Genomic DNA, 22,099 nt, shown 5'->3' with positions numbered 1-22,099 from the left:
GTCATTACTGAAGTTTGTCGTGCCTGAAATAATGGGTAGCTTTTTTTTTTAATTCTTCTTCTTTTTTTTTTTTACTTTTAAATAAAATCACCTTATAGTTTAATGACAATTAAATCATTAAATTAAACTCCGAGGACAACATCTGCCCATTCGTTTTAGTGTGTTGTGTTTAAGTAGCCTCGGCGACACGAACCTTTCCGAGAGTAGCCGAACAGTGACGCCGAGCAGCAGCCGTAGCGACGCTTGTTGGAGTTTAGACAAGCGGAGGGATCAAAATGGCGGACGAAGATATTACGCTTGATGGAAAACCTCTACAATCGCTCCGAGTCGCGGATTTAAAAGCCGCTCTGGAGCAGAGGAACCTCCCAAAAAGCGGACAGAAAAACACACTCATTAAGCGACTGAAAGGGGTAAGTGTTGGCTCTTCTTATCTGAGCCTGTGTCGAGTCTGGCTAAGTTCAGGAGGAGAGGAGCGGTGGGGGGTTGACATTAGAGGCCGTAACGGTGTGAGCTCGGAAGCGGGAATACATAAATCGCCTGGCACACGTCAGTACACACAGGCAACATTTTGTACTGTAGGCTTTTTCTATTTGGAAGAACAACAAGTACAAATGTGCCTAACGACAGATTTTTGACTTCATTTGTAAGTAGTCGTAGTGCACCGTGTTGCACACTCTTGAACTGTGCACCTGTCAAGTCGAGGCCTAAGCTGCCAACAGCCGCTCGTACTGTAACGAACATCCCCGTGACCGCGCTCCGTGTGTGTTGGGGCTCCGGGGGCGCGCCCCGCGATGTAAACACCATTTAATATGCTTAAATTATGCATTTTATCTTATTTATTATCAGCACTTTTGTTTTGCACAAGACCTTTAGCTCATAGGGAACTATAGATTCCAAGGCCGTACCTAGGATTTGATAAATACGGGTCATAAGTCCTGCAACCCATAGGAAAAATATTACTATATACATTTACATACTAATAATATGTCGGTGAAGATTCTTTGTCATCCAGGTGAAGTTATCTGGAAGTTGAGAAATGCCATCTGGACTTCCTTATTGCTACGTTGAAACGTTTCGCTATTCATCTGAATAGCTTCCTTAGTCTGAGGATAGTTGAATAGAGACCACAAATTATTGGGTAGGAAGGGTTGCCAGAGGTGTGACTGTTTCACACCCTCCCCTTCCATTAACAATCCCATTCAGACAGGGTGTGAAGTGAAACCAACCTGGAGGATACATATGTTGTCTCTAACCTACTATCCTCAGACTGACAAAGCTACTTGGATGAGTAATGAAACATTTCGACCTAACAAAAAGGAAGACCAGTTTCAGATTCATGCCAACTAACAAGAAGGGACAAATAAATCTTATGTCGTAAGTAGTTAAAAGTAAAATGTCAATGTATACTGGAATTACTATTTTGGGAGAGACTGGCAAGAGCTGCTGTAATGGTATACATCTCACACCCTCACTCTCTCCCACAGCAGACATGCCCATCACACGTAATAAAAGGAAATTGGGGGATGGATGTAAACAGTAAAAAAAAACACAACTATATCAACAAAATACTGAGTAAATAACATATAGGAATGGGGGAAAAGAGGCTGTAAGGGATAGGTGATAGAGTGACACATGAAGTCTAAGAAGGGGCATGGTATGCCTCTAAATCACAGGGTTGTCAGGTCACGTATTTATAGTGTTACTTTAAAACCAGTGAATTTGATCTTCCCTAGGGAGAACCTGTGTTAAGAGAACCCATTACACAGTGGTAGTTACAGACCTGGTTACTAATACTGTACTTCTTATAGCATGGCATACAGGGACATAAAATACATGAATTATAATTAGCATATCATATTTTAAATGGCATAGAAAAGGATATGTGAGCTGATCAAAAAACATTAATGTCATTAGTTTGATCATGAAGCCACAGTGGATTCCTATCTCTTACGTCTAGGTAGGTGGAGACCTGTTTTGTCATTATTTGCACACGTTCAAAACACGTGTGAGCACAGGACAACAGTGAAACTGAACTGTGTGTAAAAGCCACACAGACGACACATTGGGGTAGTAGTGTTGTCACTAGGTTTGATAATTAAATAACTCTCTTTATTCATTAACTGCAGGCCCTGATGCTGGAAAATCTACAGAAGTCATCCTCATCTCACAGTGGACTGCAGCCCAACTCTCAGGTACAGAGATTTTTTTAAACATGGTGAATTTGTTAATCTTTTGACAACATATGTGATGTCATTTTTAAATTCTGTTTTTGTACTTTTCTGTATTGTAGATAGGGGAGGAGATGTGCCAGAACAGTTTTATAAAGCAGTACCTGGCCAAGCAACAGGAACTCCTTCGCCAGAGACTTGAGAGAGAGGCCCAGAAAGATGAAGACGCTGATGGTATAACATGATACACAGTAGTGCTGGATATTGACACTGATCTCCTGATTCATTTAAATTTCTAAAGTTCAGAATCAGTTTGTATTATGTCCATAATAAATGATTATGACTTGAAAGGTTTTGGAATTGCACAGAAAAATATGTACATATACCTTAACTCTATGTGACACAAATCATGGAGTGTAAACCTCTATCAACATTCTGTTATGTTGAAATATGTACAAATAATATCTTAGAAATGCCAGCCCAAATTCTGTTAAATATGAAAAAAAAGTTATACAACCGATTTTCTGTAGAAGACAAGGAAAGACCCAAGAAAAATCTCTTTTTGGGTGATTAAAAAGTTCCCCATGGTTAGAATCCAGTGGATCTGTTAGTCTTAATCTTCACTGGTGCTGAGCTTTAAACCTTGCCCAACGTCCCTCTCTGACAGAAAGCCCAGCAGTGCCAGAAGAAGATGAAGAGCACTCAGAGGACAATGACAGCTCTTCTTGTGTCTCTGACAAGGTCAGTAACCACCACACAGTAAAAAATCAAATGAACAGGGCTAAGGATTTATACCCCAGATAGGACACACTAAGCTGTTATGTATTAATTAGATAATGTTGTGAAAATATTTTTTTAAATTACTCTTAATATTCTAGTTCTTACATCAGATTGGGGTTGGTGCTTTTAAAACTACACACATTTATTTTTGTAATGCTTTGTGTTTTTTCTGTGGTCTTAATAAATCTGGTATAACTAATATGTTTAATGGTGCACTGTATTTAAAGGAATATGTTAGCAGAAATATAATAATATTGTATAATATTCATAAATATGTTGTCATTAGTGTGTTATCACCTGAAAATAATAAGCATTTCTGCTAGTTTAGAATGAACTTTTTATCTTTTATCTACATAAGGGAGCAGTTCCCCTTCATGGAAGCAGTCATGTTGCACTGCCATGTTTCTACAGTAGCCCTCACAAATTGGATAAAGCAGATACTTCACTTAAAAATTTAATTGCATTTTTCTTAAATTTTGTGACTCTGAAGTTACAGTTATATTTGCTATGTTACATTGAAACTGTGGCCTATAGTCTACATTGTAAGTAGGCGAACTAAGTTCACTTTCTAAATATTTATCTATCTAAAGCAACCTCATCACCTAACATATTGCTAGTTGATGTGGTCATAGAAGATGATGTGACACCTTATGGACACCGTAAGCTCTTTCACGCTTGGAGGTGTTGGTGTGTGGGGTGGTGCTCAGAAGGTTGCATTTTGCTATCTCATCATTAGATGTCGTGACAACTTTCATATTTTACACATCGTACCTTTAATTGATTCTACAAAATTGTAAATAAATTCATAAGGGGTTTAAATTAATAGCCTGAACTTAGTTATCATCTTTTCTCTCAACCTGACAACATTATTTATGCGCAGCAGCGTCGGGCCGTACTCTCGCAGCAGGCTTTCACCAGGGCAGAAGAGAGAGCTTCGGTGGACTTGGGCCCTAGTCCTACCCTTCACCATCAGGAGCCCTCTGAGGCTCCAGGAGCTAGGATGCAGCGAGGAGCCTTTCATCAAGTACATAAAGAGCCACCAGTCCCCTCTCCTCCTCGCGCTGTAGCCTCCCTTTCAGTGCGTGTCCTCAGCCAGCCTGACCAACAGGGACTGCCCCCTGCTGTGTCCCGGGCCCAGGAAAAAGAGGGCACAGCACCCAGTGAACTAGGATCCGCTCATTCTGTGCTTCACCTTAGCCGATCTGCTGGAGTATCAGCAGGAAGTAATGTGCATGAGGACAGTGATGAAGATGATGACGTTGAGAGTGAGGACGATGAGGATTGGGGACCTGGTCCTGGCACTACACGAAGGGACAATAGCGTCCCTCCCCAGCCGCAGCAGATGCCCCCCAGTGTCCCATCTGCTGTTGCAAGGTCCAAACGCAAGCTTCAGCCACCACAGCACATCCCACCACCACAGGTACACCACACCCCCATGCAGCTGCGTCACCCCACTCCGCCTCCTTCTCCACCCCCCAACCTGTTCCCTCTGCCTGACACACCCAAGCAAAGCCCACCAGACACAGAGAACCAGGAGGGCTCAAGAGTGGCATCTTTCCCACCTCCCACCATGCAGAGACAAGACTCTGATTCAAGCTCTCGTTCCAGCAGTCCAGAGCCTCCTATGAAACGCAGGCCAGGACCCCTCTCTCTGCTGGTACACAAGATGGAGTCAGAGGAGGCTTTCCGTTCGGAGCCCACCTCAGCTGCAGAAATGTCAGGAGAGACAGCAGACTCTACGCCTGGTTCTTCCAGTGAATCTCCATTGCAAAGACTGGAGAGAAAGAGGCAGCAAGAGAGAAGAGAGTTGGAGGAAAAGAGGCAACTGAAGGAGGAGAAGGAGAGAGAAGAAAGGCAGGAAGAGGAGAGAGAAAGAAGGAAGGCACAAGAACAGAAGAAAGAGAACAAACACTTGGAAGAAGAGATGGAAATCGAGAGAAAACAACCACACGAGGAAGAGAAATACCATCAGAAGGAGGCGCAAGAAAGAAAACATCAGGAAAAGGAAAAAGATAAAGAGACAAGACACCAGGAAGGGGAGAAGAGGAAAGAGGAGAAACATTTCAAGGAGGAGCAGGCCAAGAAATGGCAAACAGCGACCAAAGACAGGGTTGTCACTGAAACACAAGATTCTGATTCCTCATCAGATTCTGACTCCAAATCAGACTCCTCATCACGTTCATCACAGTCCTCCTCCTCTGAGGATGAATCCCGCTCTGCCAGTCTGTTAAAGGTTAGTGACCATACACCAGGTTGTATAGAAGTGACTTTACTATTGAAGAGTTGCAGATGTTTCCTGTTATTTTTTCTCTTAGCATTATTTCAGCATTATGGTGTGTTTGCCCTTCATTGCCTACACTCACATTCATCTTTCACTCTTTGCATATTGCTGCACTGCTTTGATTGCTTTTACTTTGAATAATTTCACAGAAGGCAGACCAAGGACAAGTTGCAGAGGAAGAGAAAAAGACTAACTTGAATAAAGCGGCAGAGAAACGATACCTTTCAAAAAGGTCAGTAACCATAATTAATTTACAAGTATCCTCAATAACGAGTGCAATTTCATCTTTATGTTATTTGTGGGTCAAGTAGAACAGTTACACTAGCAAAATTGAGCTTTATGGTTACTTTGCACCCTGTACAAACCGCCATCTTGCCCTACTTTGAGGACCAACTGGCATTTTAATGTGTGATGTGATAATACAGTTCTCAACTACATGTGTGTTTAAAATTGATTTAGTAATTTTTTCTTAATTTAAACTAATTCAGCAGTCCTATGTTTTGGCAGTGATGTGTTGCCGTCTTACTCTTCCTTTTATATGCTTAGGTTATATCATCATATGCATTCAAACAACCCACCAAATCCTATTTAGAACTGAAATCACTGGCACTGCTGTGATAAATGCCCTTCCTAGCACTGAATTTGCTGAATAATTTATCATAGAACATAGGGTGGCACTTACGATTGCCATTTCTGTATATCTCAGCTTGCTGTTTACTCTGCTGCTAGAGATGGCTATACATTGCTTTTCATTGGCTGCTTATCAGATCACATGTATTTTAATTGTGTAAATTGTGTTGATAATATGGACTAAATCATATATTTGGGTATTATGGGTAATGATCACATGTCTGCTTAGTCATTCTCATGCACATTTTGCTCATATTAACTAAATGAGGACTTTGTGAGTATGTAGTCTATGTGTGTAGAAGTACAAGAGATTATTAATATCCCCACCAAATAACTCATACTATCACAATTAGTGTAAGGTAAATGAGAAGTGTTTTGTCTAAATGCATGTCACAGTTGGATCACAAGATCAGTGCTCCACACTGAAGTTAGCTGAATAAAGAGACCGCATCCTGGGTTGTACAGTTCCTCTAAAACTTTGCAGTTTTACTTAAAATGTTGGTACTTTGAAAAATTATGACTTTGTTCTTTGGCTATGGATTTGACAAAATTCATTGGTCACAAACGAGTGGTGATAATTTCCCACTGTGTCTCAGCATGGAAAGGTCTCCTCCTGTGAAAAACATTAGTCACAGAGCTGACAGCTCTCCTCCGAGATATTTTGAATGTGAATCGGTTGTAAAGCTGCTTTCTCACTCATTTCTCCTGATTAAAGCATTTCATATTTGTTGTCAGGCGTTCAATGCAGCAGCCTTACAACCTCAGTTTTATGGAGGAAACATGTCTTTTGTCTGTGTTTCATCGTTGCCTTTACCTTTAATCTTGTTAGCTTAACAAATCTTTATTTACGTATTTGAATTGAGCGTACATGTTTGGTGCATTATTATTTTAGGTTGTATTTCCGAATGCGCCACGTTTGCGCGTCTAGAAATCCGCTTTTATTTTGGAAGTCGTTGACCGGAAGGTAGTTTTGTTCTGCTCGGATTGACTTGACACCGCTCTTTCTAACCAACATGGCCGCCATGCATGCATTGCATCCCTGATACCGACGCAGTGTGCGGCTAATCAGCAACGGAAACAGCCACGACTAGATTTTTTTTTAATTTCGCGTCCCTGATTTCAACCCAAGCCTGACCGGGATAACCGCTCAGCGCCGGCGTGTTATTTATTTATCTGCGGGGGTTCCCTTTCAAGGCCGGCCACAATGCTGTCCGAAGGAAACAAAAACGGGTAAGAATGAGCCAGAGGGCGACTGGAGGCTTCGGGTTGCTGGTTGTACTTTTCTCCCATGATCCAGAAAGTAACTGGGATATATTAGCCGGTGTCAGCCTGCTGTTTTCTAAGGTGAAACCGGCTGCACATTACGCTGCTGGTTAGCTAGCAGCTCCGTCCTGCCTTTTAAAACCATGTCATCAGTTCACGTTGGCCTGGTTATGAGCGGGTTACACGTTCGCCCATGTGAGGAGAAACAGGGGGTGGGGACGTCGGCGAGAGTCTTTTGTTGGGTGAAGGGGTAGCGAAGATTTTTGCGGGGGAAGGGGGCCCCTTTCATTGATTAGTCTAAAAATAGTTTAACGTTGAAGGAACACACTGATGAATAAATAATAGGTTCGGATGAAGAGGAGCATGTGGAAACTGACCTCTCCCCTGCTGCCTTTCTTTTTTTACCCTCTTGTGTCATAGCAATTATCCATGAGACAATTTTTTTCTCGTTTTCAACTAAAGATTGTGTTTCTAATTGAGTATAACCTTGTTTTGTTGTCCATTAAGGCTCAATCATGGCCATACTGTCCAGCCCAAAGAGGACTGTTTGTATTTTGGGTTTCTGTGGCTGTTAGTGATCTCACTGTTGTCGAGGGAGATCATTAAAGCAGACATCTGTTAGCTGTACAGTCTATGTGAATGGGCCCTTATGGTGTGATATAATTCTCCCAGCTGGCATGTGTGATTTGATCGGTGACACTGTCTTGGGCTGTTTTATGAGTCCAGATTGTCAATAAGGACATGATAGATTTAATTTTGTAGTGCTAATGATCATTTTTGTCATGTCTTTAACCAGAGGTAATGGCTTTATTTTATGATACTTTTTATAGATTGCTGTTATTCCTCAGGCCAACACTGTACTTCACTGTGCCTCCTCATTCCAACCTAGTTATGAAGACAAAGCTGCTTTAAATGTGAAGTGAAGGAGTTTCATGGCGGTTACCTGAGAAGAAAATGCTATGCATCTCTCTCTCACACACACACACACACACTCGCACTCACACACTCACTCGTACACAGAGACACACAGTCATTCACCCACTCTTTCTTTCAGTGATCATTACATCATTTCAGCCTGGCCTTTCCTCCTTTGCTGATCCCAGGGGGTTGTGTTACTAGTTGACATCTGTCTCCCTCTATATTGTGTGCAGGTGTCTCTGGCCTTGCTCGTGAGCTACACACATATCTAGGCCAAATGAGGAGAAATGGTATTGCACAGAGGAAAATGCTGTCTTCATGCCTACACCCGTGTGTAGTGATTAATCTCTAGAGAAAGTTGAACTGACTGTTCTACTAATAAACAGGGTAGACTCTAATATACAGGGTAGTTTACTACAGTGACTAACATTATGAGTCCTTGTAAAAAAAAAAAAAAAAAAAAAAAAAAAAGGAATGTTTTATATCATTGCGAAAGAGGGAAAAACAGGCTTACATGTCTAACTTTCCTTCTGTAAAGATGTTTTCTTCATTTAATTTATTAATTCAAACAGTAGGCAGATTAATCAATGATGAAAATTCAAGATTCAAAGCAGAAAAACAAGTAGCTACATATTGTTAAATGTACTGCTCACTTTGCTTTCCTAAAATTATTTTATTTTTGATTTCTAATCAGGTATCGTCTACTATAACTGATTAAAAATTTCAACTAAACTAGCAATCAGATAGTCACATCTAAGATTGACACCTTTACTTGTCCTTTATTTTAAATCCTAATTTTGAAATGCAAAGAACTGTGCAATGAATCAAAACAACAGAGGGAAAAAAGCATTGTGATGGAGAAGGTTCCTGCAGGATGTGATTCTCCCACCTACAGGGTGCTGCCACGGTGCTTGTGTCATCACATGAAGCCAGCGGGGGAGGCTTTTGATAATGCTGGTAGAGGAAGTTGAGGGTGTAGCTAAAAATATAATGATGACATCTGCTTGGTTTTGCAGTGCTCTTAGATAAGTGATAATAAAATAAAACAACAGAAGTGAATAATCATTTGAGGTCTGACTCATAATAACCATCATGCAGGCTTTCACTGGCTGCGTTAAAGCTGGGTTTCTTTTTTTCTTATAATGATCCAGCATGGATCTGATGAAGACCACACATGGAGTCAGCTGTGAGTTTATGTCTTGGACTATGAGTTAGTTTTAGGAGTCTTTGTGACCCTGGGTGTCAGTTAGCTGGTGAGTTATTTATAGCAGGAATGACCCAGATCAGTGGCCTCCAGCATGCTTCCTGTGACTCTTCTAGTGTTTTCCTCTCCCTTCTCCCACGCATCATTTTGTCTTCACCAAGCCCGAGAGCTGAGCTGGAAGGCTTGCTTGTCTCTGTATGTGTTATCTTTAATTAGGGCTGCAGCTAATGTTTTTTGTACTCATTAATCTGCTTATTGTTTTCTTATTTAATCATTTGGTCCATAAAAAGTCAGATGATGCCATAAACTTCCAGGTGATCTTTTAAATAGCTCCCTTTCTCAGACCAGCACAATCCTGAAACTAAGTTTGTCATCTCATAAGGTAAGATGAGCAGCACATCAATCTACTTTAAGGTTGTGCTGTGGCATTTAATTTTGAAAAACATGATTTACAATTCTTATATTATGACTTATGACTATTAATTACAAAACAAAATGGAACAACAAAAAGAAAGCCATGATTTTGTATTTTGTTGTTTTCGTCCTCCTTTCAATACAACAGTCACACCTACTCAGAGGTTTCCTGGTATTGACTTTATACACATAAGATTCTGCCACACCTTGTCATCTTTACTTCCTGAAAAGAAGACTATTAGAAAGTTATCTAGCACCTAAAATCTGGGTAAAGAGATTAGTCTGTAAAATGAAATGCCAACCCACACAATACAACTCACAAAGATTCAGAGATGGATGTAGTAAAAGTAACACAAGGACAGTCAAAGATAACTGACAAGGGGATCAATAAAGTTTGTCATTATTACCTGCTCAGAAACTGAGACCAGACATGCCAGTTACTTAGTCCACATCAGAGTGGTACTGACCACGAACCATCAGACAGTCATTAACATCAAAGCTTATTTTCCCTCAACCTTCTTCTTCTCACCCCAGCCAATGTTTTTTTTTTTCCTGCAGTGAGGTGTCAGAGCCCAGCGCAGCTGCTGTCACAGAGGTGGAACCAGACTCTGAGAGCTCCATGGCCCAGCAGCCGTCCTCTGGGGCTGAGCCGGAAAACAGCGACGATCGCCTGGAGGAGGTAAGGTCACTGCGAGGCTGGTGGTGCCCAGGTGTATTCTGTCTCCCACTAACCTTCATTCTCATTCATGTAAACACATGTAGTTGAGAGGGTCACTCAAAACCAGCACAACCCCAACAGTTTTACAACCATTCATCCCTTTGGCACCTGTGAAGTTTTTATATTTTTGATCCTGACTCTGTTTAGAGTTTCTGCATCCTGTTAACCTTTTAAAGTCTCACCTAATTAGTCATTGGATATTTGGAAAAATGCTCATAGGTGAATGAACATGGGTTGAGTTGGAGTTGGGTCCTTGGGTAAATGGATATGAACTAATCTCTTTCATCTGCATTCAGTGCTACTAATGTTTCATAACTAGTTCATTCACTTAGATGATCTCCCACACATGCATTCTCTGTATGAGCTCTACATGTGTCTGATGGAATCTAAGTAGTCAGATACTAATGTGGTAAATAAGGCATCCATGCTGCATTGCGTATATGCTGATGGAGATAAAGTAACAATATTAAACTCATAGTCCCTGACACACCAAAGAGACCATAGCTCAGTGAATGTGTCGTGAGTTGTTCTGGTGTATTCAGCAACACTGAGGCTATATCAGCTCATATTTACACAACTCAAAACACTGAGAACATTCAATCTGTGCCTGAGTTCTTGATTAATTGTTAGTCATAGCTTATTTTCTTTTTGTCCTTCTGATAATACTAGAGCAACAAAATGCAAGCTCTTAAATATTCTATTAGTGTTTTGATTATTGAAGATATAGATTGAGCAATAACAGCAAAAAAACAGTCTTTGGGATCACAACAAAGAAAATTTACTTTTTTTCCCCGTCATGCCAGCATACACATCAGCCACCAACTATCAGCTTCCCGCAGAGCATTGTCAGATATAAAATATGCAAGTGGCCTGCCACAATACACATTCTTCACCATCTGAAAAAGTTAGCACCCCACCATCACAGTATACAGAAAGCCAAAGTATGCCCTCCTAAACAGCTAGTGTAGAATAGCAGCCAGGCTCACTAACAAGCCTCTTGTGGCAGCATTAATTCAAACCCAGTAGCAGTCTCTTGACTACGGGTTTAAAGTTCCAGGACAGAAAGAATTTCAAAGAGTGTGCTGTCTCAGCTTTATGCAGAATGCAGAGGAAATGTCAAGCAGCAGCTTTACGTGTCCAGTTGCACAACAGAGCCTTACATGAGCCTAGTAAGCATAAATGTTTTACCATGTTGGATGTAGAGAATATCAATCATTGATTGAAAATAAAAGTAAATGTAAAATAAAAGTCTAACTAAAGATGAGTCTTAATGTGGTGTGTCAGGGTATAAAGAGCAATCATATTGGACCAAATTCAGTTTAAAAGCTACTTTTTATTAGGATAAAGCCTATAAGCTTCTCAAGTCAGTGCTGCTGAAACCAGCTGAAGAGCAGCACCAGACGATGCCCACAATCATACATCATACTTCCGTTACTTTTAAAGCACTTACCTGCTATTCTTATCTAGAACACATAAATTTGATTTACTGGTGAGCATCTATTCTGTTGAAGTTATTATCAGTGTGTGTGTGTGTGTGTGTGTGTGTGTGTGTGTGTGTGTGTGTGTGTGTGTGTGTGTGTGTGTGTGTGTGTGTGTGTGTGTGTGTGTTGGTTTTGTTTTCCCCTTGGGTTTGCATGAATAATGAACCCTGACACTTTGTATAGAGATGCATAAGGGCTTGTTTCTGCTCTTTCTCTCACCCTGTGTTCATTTCCTCTGCTCTCTTGCTAGCTCCTTTCACACTGCCTCTTTTTCTCGCTGCCTCTCTTTCTCTTTTTGTGCCCTTCTTTGCATCTTTTGACTTTGTATCCCATCATGAACGCTTCTCTCACTATATATATTTATGGTGTGATTGCTGTTTAAAACCCCATTGATTGCTTTGTTATGAAGGTTCCCATGCCTCTTCCATTGCCCTTAATGGTACCTGCTGAGTACTACTACTACCACCACCAACACCTCCTCCACTTCTCCTACTCCTACAACTCCTGTCCCGCTATGCCCAAGTGCGTCGCTGGTACCTGAATTAGGCCCAGGGTCTGCAATCCACTGAGTACTACACTGAGTAAAGCCTGAGCCTGCAAGGCCTCCCCTGTAGCCCTGCAGTGACTCGCTGAACCAGCAGGAACTGGAGTTCGCATCAGACCACCACCTACAGCAGTGGCAGCCATGGTAACTGCATCAGCACACAGTTGTCATGGTAACCAAGCCTCAAGGGTTGGGAGTCTGCTCACTTAAGTTGAACTGGACTGTACTGCACTGTGCAGCAATGATGGAGCAAGAAAAGAAGAGGGTGTCCTAACTCTCTGTATCTTCTACCACACTTCCTGCATTTTTCACCTGCTATTTTGAGGATACTCAATCTACAACTGTTGTCCTCTAACATCCTGTCCCCCATCTTCCAAAAACAATTTCAGCTCAGAGAAAAGATGAAACTCTTCAGCTCTCCAGTTTTGTTTTTTACCTCTACCCTTAACGCCACACTGCCCTCTGCTTGTGGGGTGGAGAAATGACTTTGGACTTCCTACTGCTGCAGTGAACCATACAGTGATTGAAGCATTTATGCCATTGCTACTTTGGCTTAAAAAAACAATCCAATGGAGATACTAAAATAATTTACTTGGAAGAGATGTTTGTGGGACTGTCTAAAATACTAATGTGGATGAGACCTGTGTCTGTGGGTGTGACATAACAATGTGGACATTTACTCACACTTTGCAACCTCTGGAGGCTAAATGTCATCCTCTGCCTTGACAAGCAGGCCAGACTATGAAAATGGATTTTATTACTCAGGTGTAAAACCTTCAACTTTTTGACTGTGCCTTTAATTTCTGCCACCAATCTAAGGAGACCTGTACCTGTGAACTCTGCACCTGTTCCACAGCAGCAGAGACTTTCAAAGGACAAGCAATATAAAGCACAGCATGCACTATGGATTTTTGTCTGGACACAGTGACATCTGCGCATAGAAAGCTGGATGTATTAAACAAATCATCGCCTTCTCTTCCCCTGCAGCCACACTGTCAGTAAACTCAAGTGTGACTCACGATGTGCTGCCCGTGCTGTGGAACTGGCAGATGGACAACTGTGTTTTCTGCAGTTTGTTTATTTATAAATCCATCTTTTCACTTCACCCACAACTTGGCCTTTGCATCTCACATGATTTCAAGAGAGAGCAGAGGCATTTCTGCCAGCAAATGAATGGTTCCCAGGATTAAAAAATGGATTATTGTACATGTGTAAAACAAACTCAAGATTTGTTCAGCAAACTTTTTGGCCCACAGAACCACATGAACTGCTGAAAACATGATCTCCTTCGGACAAACACCTCACATGAACTGTTTGACATTTCAGACCGCCCCACCCAATCCCCTCCAAGTGTCTGCAAGCCTTTCAGGACTGTATTTGGGAGAAAATGGACAATTCAAGAGAATAGATTGACTCTTAACAAAGTGCCTATTTTAATATTTGTCAGATGTGCCTCACAGTTCATGGACTACCTCCTACCCCCCTCCCCTGTCAGATGGCAAAACAGTTTGAAACTCCCAGCTTCCCTAAAGACTGAAATATGACTCTGTGATCATCAGTCAATCGAGAAAGGTTCTCCCCAGCCCCATTCAAGAAATAAAGTCCAATCCAGTGATCAGTTCCTGCCTGGTGGCTAGTCTGCACACTCAAACCGAGCCATGCCCTCACTCCTCTGCCTTCCCTGATTGGATCCTTGTTGCCTAAATACAGTACACACAGTGTCGTGCGGTTGGGCCATAGTCGAGCCAGTAAGGAATCAGGTGTCAAATGGTACCAGGAAATGACTTGTCATTATTCCTCTATTTAAAATGTTTAAAACTTTCATATGATTAACTGTAAAGAAAGATTTCTCTTTTCTCCTGATCTTTTTTGTAAATTTTTCTCCTCCTTGTAATTTAATACCAGTTTTTACTCTCGCATGTACTGCAGTTTGAATCTTATATTTTTATACCAAGTTGAGAGATCTTGTAGTATATTTGAACACAAACTGTGCCTTTACAGTTTTCTGTTGTTAAAATATGTTAAATCTTTATAGTGAATTTCAACTGCAGTATTAGTAGCTGTTAGAGATCTTTGAGTTCTCAGCACTGGGTTCTCCACCTCTGCTCATGACAGAGATATTTAACAATGATTACTCAGTTACAACTCTTAATTCAACTATGTGCTATTACCTTAGTTTTAAATCAGCCGCAGCAAACACCGACACTGACACTTCAGTTCTTTATGTTCTTGTAGTAACATACAGTACAGTATTAAAGCTGCCCCCTTCTAACCAATCAGTGAAGGTCAAATACCATATCACCGATATTGTAAGGGTTTCTTGCACATATCTGTAACACACCATATGTTTCACCATGGATTTGTGGTTCTCATCTCGTGTCAATATTTGACCCACTGGAGGGATTGATTTCGGGTCTCATGTCACAGCTAGCTTGATTCCCAAAGTTGCATATTCTAGCTTTAAGGTACGACTCAGTTTTAGTTTCACGCAGGTATTTTGATGTCTTAATGCACATTATAAACTTTTTTGTCCTCACACCCATCTACAGGCACACACATGTAAGGGAATAAGTGTAAAGTTTTATCTCAGTATCTCTGAGCAGAGGTGGAAGGCGGAAATGTGTCTGGAGTCTCTCTGTATCGACCAGGAACCCTGTCCTGATTGTGGCACAATTGGAGCCTTCAAGCTTCTGTTACTTTAACCCCCTGCCCCCACCCCTCCTCCACTTTTCCTGTTTCACGTCCTCTGTGTTGATGTCTGATTGGGTCTGGACTCTTGGTTCTCATCTCACCCCGCACCCCTGGGGTTTCTGTATGTTCTCTTTCTGTCTCTCTCTCTTTCCAGAGCACCACTCCTAAGGCTTTTGCTGCTCGCAAGATATCCTTGACCAGTGAGTACAATAGTTATATGTTTTGATGACTCCTGGATGTTGCGCTCTATACCAGAACTTATTGCAGTGGAACAAGAAATGATTGCACTGTTAACATTTAAAACCTTTATCCAAAATAGGTTTTCATCTGTATGTATGTATGAATATTTATGACTCAAGCAAAAACTCTCCAAATGAATAAAATTACCTTTTACTGGGTACTTTAGGAACGTGAGAGCCTGATGACTGACAGGTTGAATATGCCTTTAGGATTTCTTTAAGAGTCTACAGCAACAGTGCCAATTATTTTACATTAATAGCACTGTGGCATTTGCATTATCTACTATAGAATTATTAGATTGATAGAGTTAGTAGGTATTAACTTTGTATAACACATAAACCAAAGACTTCCTAGTTCTAAAATTATCACCTAGGTAGGATTCAAGAAAAAGGAGATTTCTCAGACATTCATCAGTGCCCTGTTTACATGAGCCAAACCAGCAAAAGAAAGTTTTGTGCATGTTTGTTTTTCAAAATATTAAATGTTTATTACTCCCTTTGTCCTTTATTTGAAACTGTAAATTAATTTTGAATCCATAAACCACCACACTAACATCATGTCAAATATTGGTTTTAACAAGCCAGTATTGACTTTTTTTTCTCAAATTCTAATTATATACCTCTGTTCCACTTACAAACTCTGTAAACTTAAATTAGTTACAGTCACTATTGGCAGCGCTATCTGGGTTAAAGCATTTAAGCAGTTATTTCTGGTTTTAGGCAATGAGCCTGCACTGACTTGTCAAACATTTAATCTTTCTTCATGGAGTGCATTTTCTCTCAATGATAAGTGTAATTTTTTTTTCCTGCCCGTGCAGGTAGTAAGACGTCTCCAGCCACAGATGGAGGACCAGGAGAGCCTGAGACAGGAACTGCAGCAGGGAGGAAGAGGCGGTGGGGCTCTAGCACAGCAGTCACTGCCAAGAAACCATCGATTAGCATTACTACTGAATCACTGAAGGTAATGACACAGCACAGAGGGTAGGACCAGGTGTTCAACGGATCTGGGAAAATGGGGTTGATATGTTTGGTTACTTTATTTTAAGTAAATCCGTTTATTTTGATGATAAGAGCTGATATTTAGTGTTGTAGTTAAAGATTGAACAGATCTTTTTAATGTCAAGTACCACATTAAATATGAAATGTTTTCTCAGACAAAGGATGAACCATCGATAAAATGCTTGTTTGTATTAAAAATGTCCTCTGTGTCCTCAGTCTTTGATCCCAGATATCAAAGTAAACCAGGAGGCAGTGGTAGAGCTTCACCCAGAGGAGCTACAGCTGTCTGGGGATGAAGAGAACCTGGACACCAGCCGCAGTGACCAGGATAAAGGACTCAAGATCCAACGCACCGTTACACAGGTAAGGAAAGGTGCAGCAGAGATTTACAATATTATTAGCTGAAACAGTGACATTGAAATTTTGTTTTATTTATAAGTGCAAACAGAAATATAAGGAAAAGCTAAGATTCCTGTTCAGACATCTAACATAGTTACATTTTTATCATATCTAGTTTGAATCTTTGTCAGTGAGTTTTGAACTGTTGCATGTTTTTAATTCCTCTTCAGGTCGTCCCAAGTGATAGCCAGGAAAACGGACAGACAAATGAAGAGGAAGATGTGGAAAAATCAGAGAAGGAAAAACAACGCAGGACTTCCAGAGACAAGAGGAAGAACAGTATTTCTGAGGAAGCCTCAGAAACACAGATATCTGTCAAGCTAGACGGAGAAGCAAACAAAGGTAAACCACCTCCCTGGAAGATTTTTTGCTTTTTATTGCTAATTCTGTATGCCACATTTTCCATTATGCCTCAGGCAGGCTAATCTTTCTCTCTACCCTGATTATAGCTATTATTGCTTCTTTACCCAAGCCACTCACTTCTCTACACATTACTCTTCCTCATTTTGCCCTCAGTTACCCCCAGCGACAGTCTGGTGCGTCGCTCCATCAGTCAGCAGAAGTCTGGCGTGTCTGTCACCATCGACGACCCCGTCCGCACATCCAGGCAGCCCTCACCGCCTCGTGGCAAAATTTCAAACATCATCCATGTGACCAACCTGGTGCGTTTGTAACTCTGTACATTACAAGAAAGGAGTGAAGTGGTGTTCTTTTACATGTCTGTTGAATTTGGTTGGAAATGGTTGTACAGAAATATCCTGCGTTTACACATACCACATTTTTCATGAATGAGGGTATATTATGTGGATGCCAGGGAAAACCACCATAACGCGTAATAAAACGTAATTAATTCAATTCCATTCAATTTGATTTGTATACCGCCAAATCACAACAGAAGTCATCTCAAGGCACTTTACAGTGTAAGGTTTAAGACCTTACAAAGTATAGAAAGCATTTGCTTTGAGCAAGCGTTAGGCGACAGTGGAGAGGAACACTTAATTAGGTCTTAACCCTGTAGTTGAGCATCTCCTGAAGTTAGGGGGCACAGTGCAAGACTAAACGTACTATGACAAGATGAGACATTTCTCATTTAATGACTAGCATTTGAAGCATTTTCTACTTGCGTCATAGAAACAAGACTTTAAGTTACACATGAATCAAACACCTCCACATTTCTAATGCGACCCAGCCTCGCCACTCTCTCAAAATCAATAGGTCTTACACTACGTTAGTCTTAACCTGCTAAACTGATGGACTGAATAGATAGAGTAGAAAGCCACCAGAAAGTTGTATTTTTGTGAAGTTGGGCCTCAGGGTGGCACCAGTGGAAAAACCCTGTTGTTGCCTGAATTAAAGTGCTTATTCTGTGAACTGTGAGCATGTCTTAGGACATGTTGGAATTTATTTATTAAATTTTTATTCGATGAAATGTTAACACAGTAACAAAGTAATAAGAGCTCATCTACTGGGTAACATGAACGTTTAACAGATTTCATGGAATTTCACTCTAGGACTTTGAACTACTTCATGTTCAAACACAGTTTGAAGGATGTTGCTTAATGCACTATAGTTGTTAACATATTTTATTCTGGACGATGGCGTTTGATCAGCTGATATTATCATTCGTTTAGCATTTTTCTTTCTGCAGCTCTTGTTTCCCTCTGATCCCTCTGTCATTGATATTCACGCTGTGTTCACACTACCAATGACAAATTGCGAGGTCAATGACAGCGGCAATTCATTGTCAGTGGAAACTCTAAATAGTTGCTCAGTATACTCCCCCTGTGCAAATGTATATTAAACAAAACAGAGCAAAAACTGATCATACAGCCTCAGTTCCCTGATTATTTACTGCGCGTCTCACACTAAAACACTATAGTGTAAGTTTCCAGGACAGTAACAACTTCTAAAAACAAATTGCTGACATTGTTGGTGTGTCTGGCAGTGGCAGAAGCAGTGGTCCAGTCAGAGCATAGCCTGCAAAGAAATGTGCTTAATACCTTTATATCTACAGCTTTGCCAGAGCCGTGATTTCAGTTGTAAAGGTGATAAAACAACTGAAAAACCTTTCGGTTCATGCCTCCCATTCTTTCTATCCCACAGGTACGACCCTTCACTCTGGGCCAGCTGAAAGAGCTGCTGAACCGGACAGGCAGCATGGTGGAAGAGGGCTTCTGGATCGACAAGATCAAATCTCACTGTTTTGTCACAGTGAGTATTAACATATGAAATCTGTAACATTGTATTAGGAGTTTATAAATGCATTATGTAGTAACCAAAACTGTTTCATTTGTAGCATATTGATCTTTTATCAAATGCAGAACTGTTGTTAGTAATTGGTTTGACTCACTGTGTGTGGGTTAGTATTGTAAGAGCTGGGTCTTCCACCAGAAATAGTTACTGCTGTTCTCCAGGAAATTGATATTAGATATAAAATAATTAAGAAAATTAAGTCATTCGTAATAATGCAAAGACATACTAAAGCTAAGAAGTAGACAAGCGTTTACTTGGATTGCTTCTGTGATGTCCTGTGTGTTGTGCTGTTCCTGTAACAATGTTTTTGCAGCTTGTGTTGGTTTACTGCAACTGACAGCATCTTTACTGTACTCGTAGTATGCTACAACAGAGGAGGCAGTTGCCACCAGAAATGCTCTGCATGGGGTCAAATGGCCTCTGAGCAATCCCAAGGTCCTTTGTGTCGACTTCTGTGAGCAAGCCGAGGTAATGACCCCCTCGAATCCTAACATAGACTAACTTTAATCAAAAATACTCCAAACATCCAGAGCTTATTCATCAATGTAGTGCAGCGTTAGTATGTTGTTGGCAGCTGGTGTTCTCCAAAGTAAAAGTATCAACAAGTTTATTTTTGAAGCCATTTCAGATCAGCATCTATTAAGTTTACGATCAGTCATCCACTGGGTTTCTGATAAAAATGGGAAAGTTTTCCTTCATTTTTCAATCTATCGTACTTATAGTAAATTTGACTGTTATCATAACTGTCTCTTAGATGGTGTCTTCTGCCCACAGTCTAACTCCAACTTCCTTGGCATTTGTCTTTGTTGCCATCATTTTGTCCCGCAGCTGGACTTTCACAAAGGTGTCCTGAAGCCAGAAAAGGAAGAGGAACATGTTGCACAGCCAGCAGCTCCTCAGAACCGACTACCCCCTCTAATGCCTGAGCGAGACAGGGACAGAGAAAGGGACAGAGAAAGAGAAAGAGACAGGGACCGGGAGCGGGAGCGAGAACGGGACCGTGGAGTGGCAGGAGTGCGGGATTTGTGGGCAGAGCGGGAGAGGGAGATGGAACGTCGGGAGCGGACCCGTGGTGAACGAGAATGGGACCGTGATAAGGTCAGAGAATTTGCAAGACCAGGAGAGGACGGGCGACGGTCTCGATCCAGAGACAGAGAGCGAAGGAGGAGGGAAAGGGCGAGGAGCAAGGAGAGGAAGACTGATAAGAAGGGTAAGATGATCATTATACGCTAATAAATCAAACCTTTATTACCAATATGTAAAACTGTGTTTAGCTTCTCCGTTAACGGATCTGAACTAGGCATGAACTGGTGCTGTCCCGTCCCCCAACTCAGTAGTCTCCATGTCTCTTTATGTCTTCACATTCACCCATTTCTGATTTCTCACTAACAGAGAAGGGAGACGAGCCTCCAGCTAAACTTCTAGATGACTTGTTCCTGAAGACTAAAGCAGCTCCGTGTATATACTGGCTTCCCCTCACTGAGGAGCAGGTTCGTCTGCTCTCTTATTTACCATGAAGTGACTCGCTGTTTGTCACTGTGAGTGGTTGAGAATTTAAGATTTTAGTCCTAACTATGCTGTTCTTTGTGTCAACCAGGCGGCACAGAGGCTCTTGGATCGCAAAGAGCGGCAAAAGGAACGAGAGAAAAAGCGTAAGGAGCAGCAAGAGGAAGAGGACAAGAAGCGAGAAGATGAGAAGAAAGAGAGGCTGAAGGCTCGGGAGAAGGATGGTGGCGTGACGGTGAGCGGTGGGGCAGCTGGACGTGGAGCCGACGGAGACAGAGAGAGAGACCGCGGTCGAGAGAGAGAGGGGGACAAGAAGAGGGACAGTGGCCACCGACCCAGACGACCCTCAGCAGGCACCGAAAGAGGACGGCGCTCTCGTAGCTGTAGCAACCCGAGGGACAGACGCCGCTGAGATGTGGGCAGCTGCAGGGAAAGCTGATAGCGTAGCAGAGGATGCTGCAGACAGGAAGTCTTGGGAGGGAGTGTTTCCACTCGGTGAAGATTTTCTCTTGCCTCAAAATCAGGACTTGTGTCTGCTCCTCACTAGCTGCCCACCGTGCTTTAATTTGTCCTCCTTGATGCCAGCGTTGTCTTCCACACACTTCTGCCAGTTCCCCACTTCCTTAATGTCAATTTACATAAAAAAAAAACACTCATTACATGTTTGTTTTAAAGAATAATGGTTCTAGCTCCACTCCCCACTCTTTTCTTGTCTTCCAAAAGTAAATTTCAGAGTTGTAGTGTATTTAATCTCCTCCACTGAAGAAAAGAAACAAGGAGGGTGGTGTGTTTTTTTTTCCTTTTTCTGTAGTCTCAGCATTTTGTCCCACTGAGGTTTGGGAGCCCGCCTTTTTATTTTAGTTCTGCGGGTGCACAGTTCCTTCCTCCTCCAAGCCCTGTAATAAAACCAGACCAAAATAGATCCCTGACCTTCAAATATTTGCTAGGATCGGTTCTAGTGTTTCATTCTTCAGCACTGAGTTTTTTTTTTTTTTTTTTGGTATATTCAGCTGAATTTACTGTCCTTCTTTGTCAGCGTGAGGAAAGTTGTTATATTTTTTTCACAGTTTGATGGATCATGTTTTTTCTTTTCTTTTTTTCCCCCCCACTTGTCTTTGAGGATTTGTTGTGATACAACAGGGGATGTTTGTGTGAGCATGTCCCACAAAGATACAACTGGTTCTGGAGTCTCAACACTGTAACATATAAAAGTGTGATAGAAAGAAAAAAGGTGTGTTTGATGCAGGAGACATGCGCACGTCCGAGTTTGTCTTTAGTGGATGTTTTCGGGGATGAGGAAGGGAGGATAAGAAATTTTTTGTTCTGTAATAATTACAGGAAGCCGACCTTCCCTGCACTGACGTCTCCATTTGGAAACACCTCTCACCATTTAATCATATATATTAAAGGAGGTAAAATAAAAAGTTTATCTTCTAATAGAGTAATGGTAACAATTTTAATATTTTTTAATTTAGTTTTTAGTTCAAAGCTGTCTGATTTTGTAGCTTTTCCCTCCTGCAAGTGCTGAATGTACCGAGAATTTAAAAAAATGAATAAATTTAAATTGGTTATCAGCTTGTCTGCTTGGATTGTTTTTGGTTCCAGACATTT

At 41.3% G+C, this 22,099-nt stretch overlaps 1 protein-coding gene across 2 annotated transcripts; it reads left to right on the top strand.

Annotated features, from left to right (window-relative positions):
- Nucleotides 1-236: 236 nt before the first annotated feature.
- Nucleotides 237-22,062, top strand: acin1b (apoptotic chromatin condensation inducer 1b). Of its 2 annotated transcripts, none has more exons than XM_026353474.2 (17): nucleotides 237-410; nucleotides 2,127-2,192; nucleotides 2,291-2,402; nucleotides 2,836-2,909; nucleotides 3,832-5,181; nucleotides 5,379-5,461; nucleotides 10,217-10,337; nucleotides 15,247-15,292; nucleotides 16,150-16,292; nucleotides 16,547-16,693; nucleotides 16,900-17,071; nucleotides 17,246-17,391; nucleotides 18,833-18,940; nucleotides 19,343-19,450; nucleotides 19,811-20,192; nucleotides 20,375-20,472; nucleotides 20,580-22,062. In XM_026353474.2, exons 1-17 carry the CDS (start codon nucleotides 276-278, stop codon nucleotides 20,898-20,900), a joined length of 3,612 nt encoding a protein of 1,203 aa, XP_026209259.1. In that variant the 5' UTR covers nucleotides 237-275; the 3' UTR covers nucleotides 20,901-22,062. The 2 variants fall into 2 exon arrangements, with proteins under 2 accessions (XP_026209259.1, XP_026209258.1); XM_026353473.2 differs by having other exon boundaries at nucleotides 3,829-5,181.
- The last annotated feature ends 37 nt before the right edge of the window (nucleotides 22,063-22,099 follow it).

The sequence above is a fragment of the Anabas testudineus genome, chromosome 18, assembly GCF_900324465.2.
Source record: "Anabas testudineus chromosome 18, fAnaTes1.2, whole genome shotgun sequence".
In the NCBI taxonomy this organism is placed as follows: Eukaryota; Metazoa; Chordata; class Actinopteri; order Anabantiformes; family Anabantidae; genus Anabas; species Anabas testudineus.
This window is presented reverse-complemented; position numbering and strand designations above follow the sequence as displayed.

Coding starts and splice junctions, on each gene's coding strand:
- acin1b (XM_026353473.2), top strand. CDS start 276: ATGGCGGACGAAGATATTACGCTTGATGGAAAACCTCTACAATCGCTC. Junction 16,293..16,546: donor TTACTACTGAATCACTGAAG/GTAATGACACAG, acceptor CTGTGTCCTCAG/TCTTTGATCCCAGATATCAA. Junction 20,473..20,579: donor TTCCCCTCACTGAGGAGCAG/GTTCGTCTGCTC, acceptor TGTGTCAACCAG/GCGGCACAGAGGCTCTTGGA.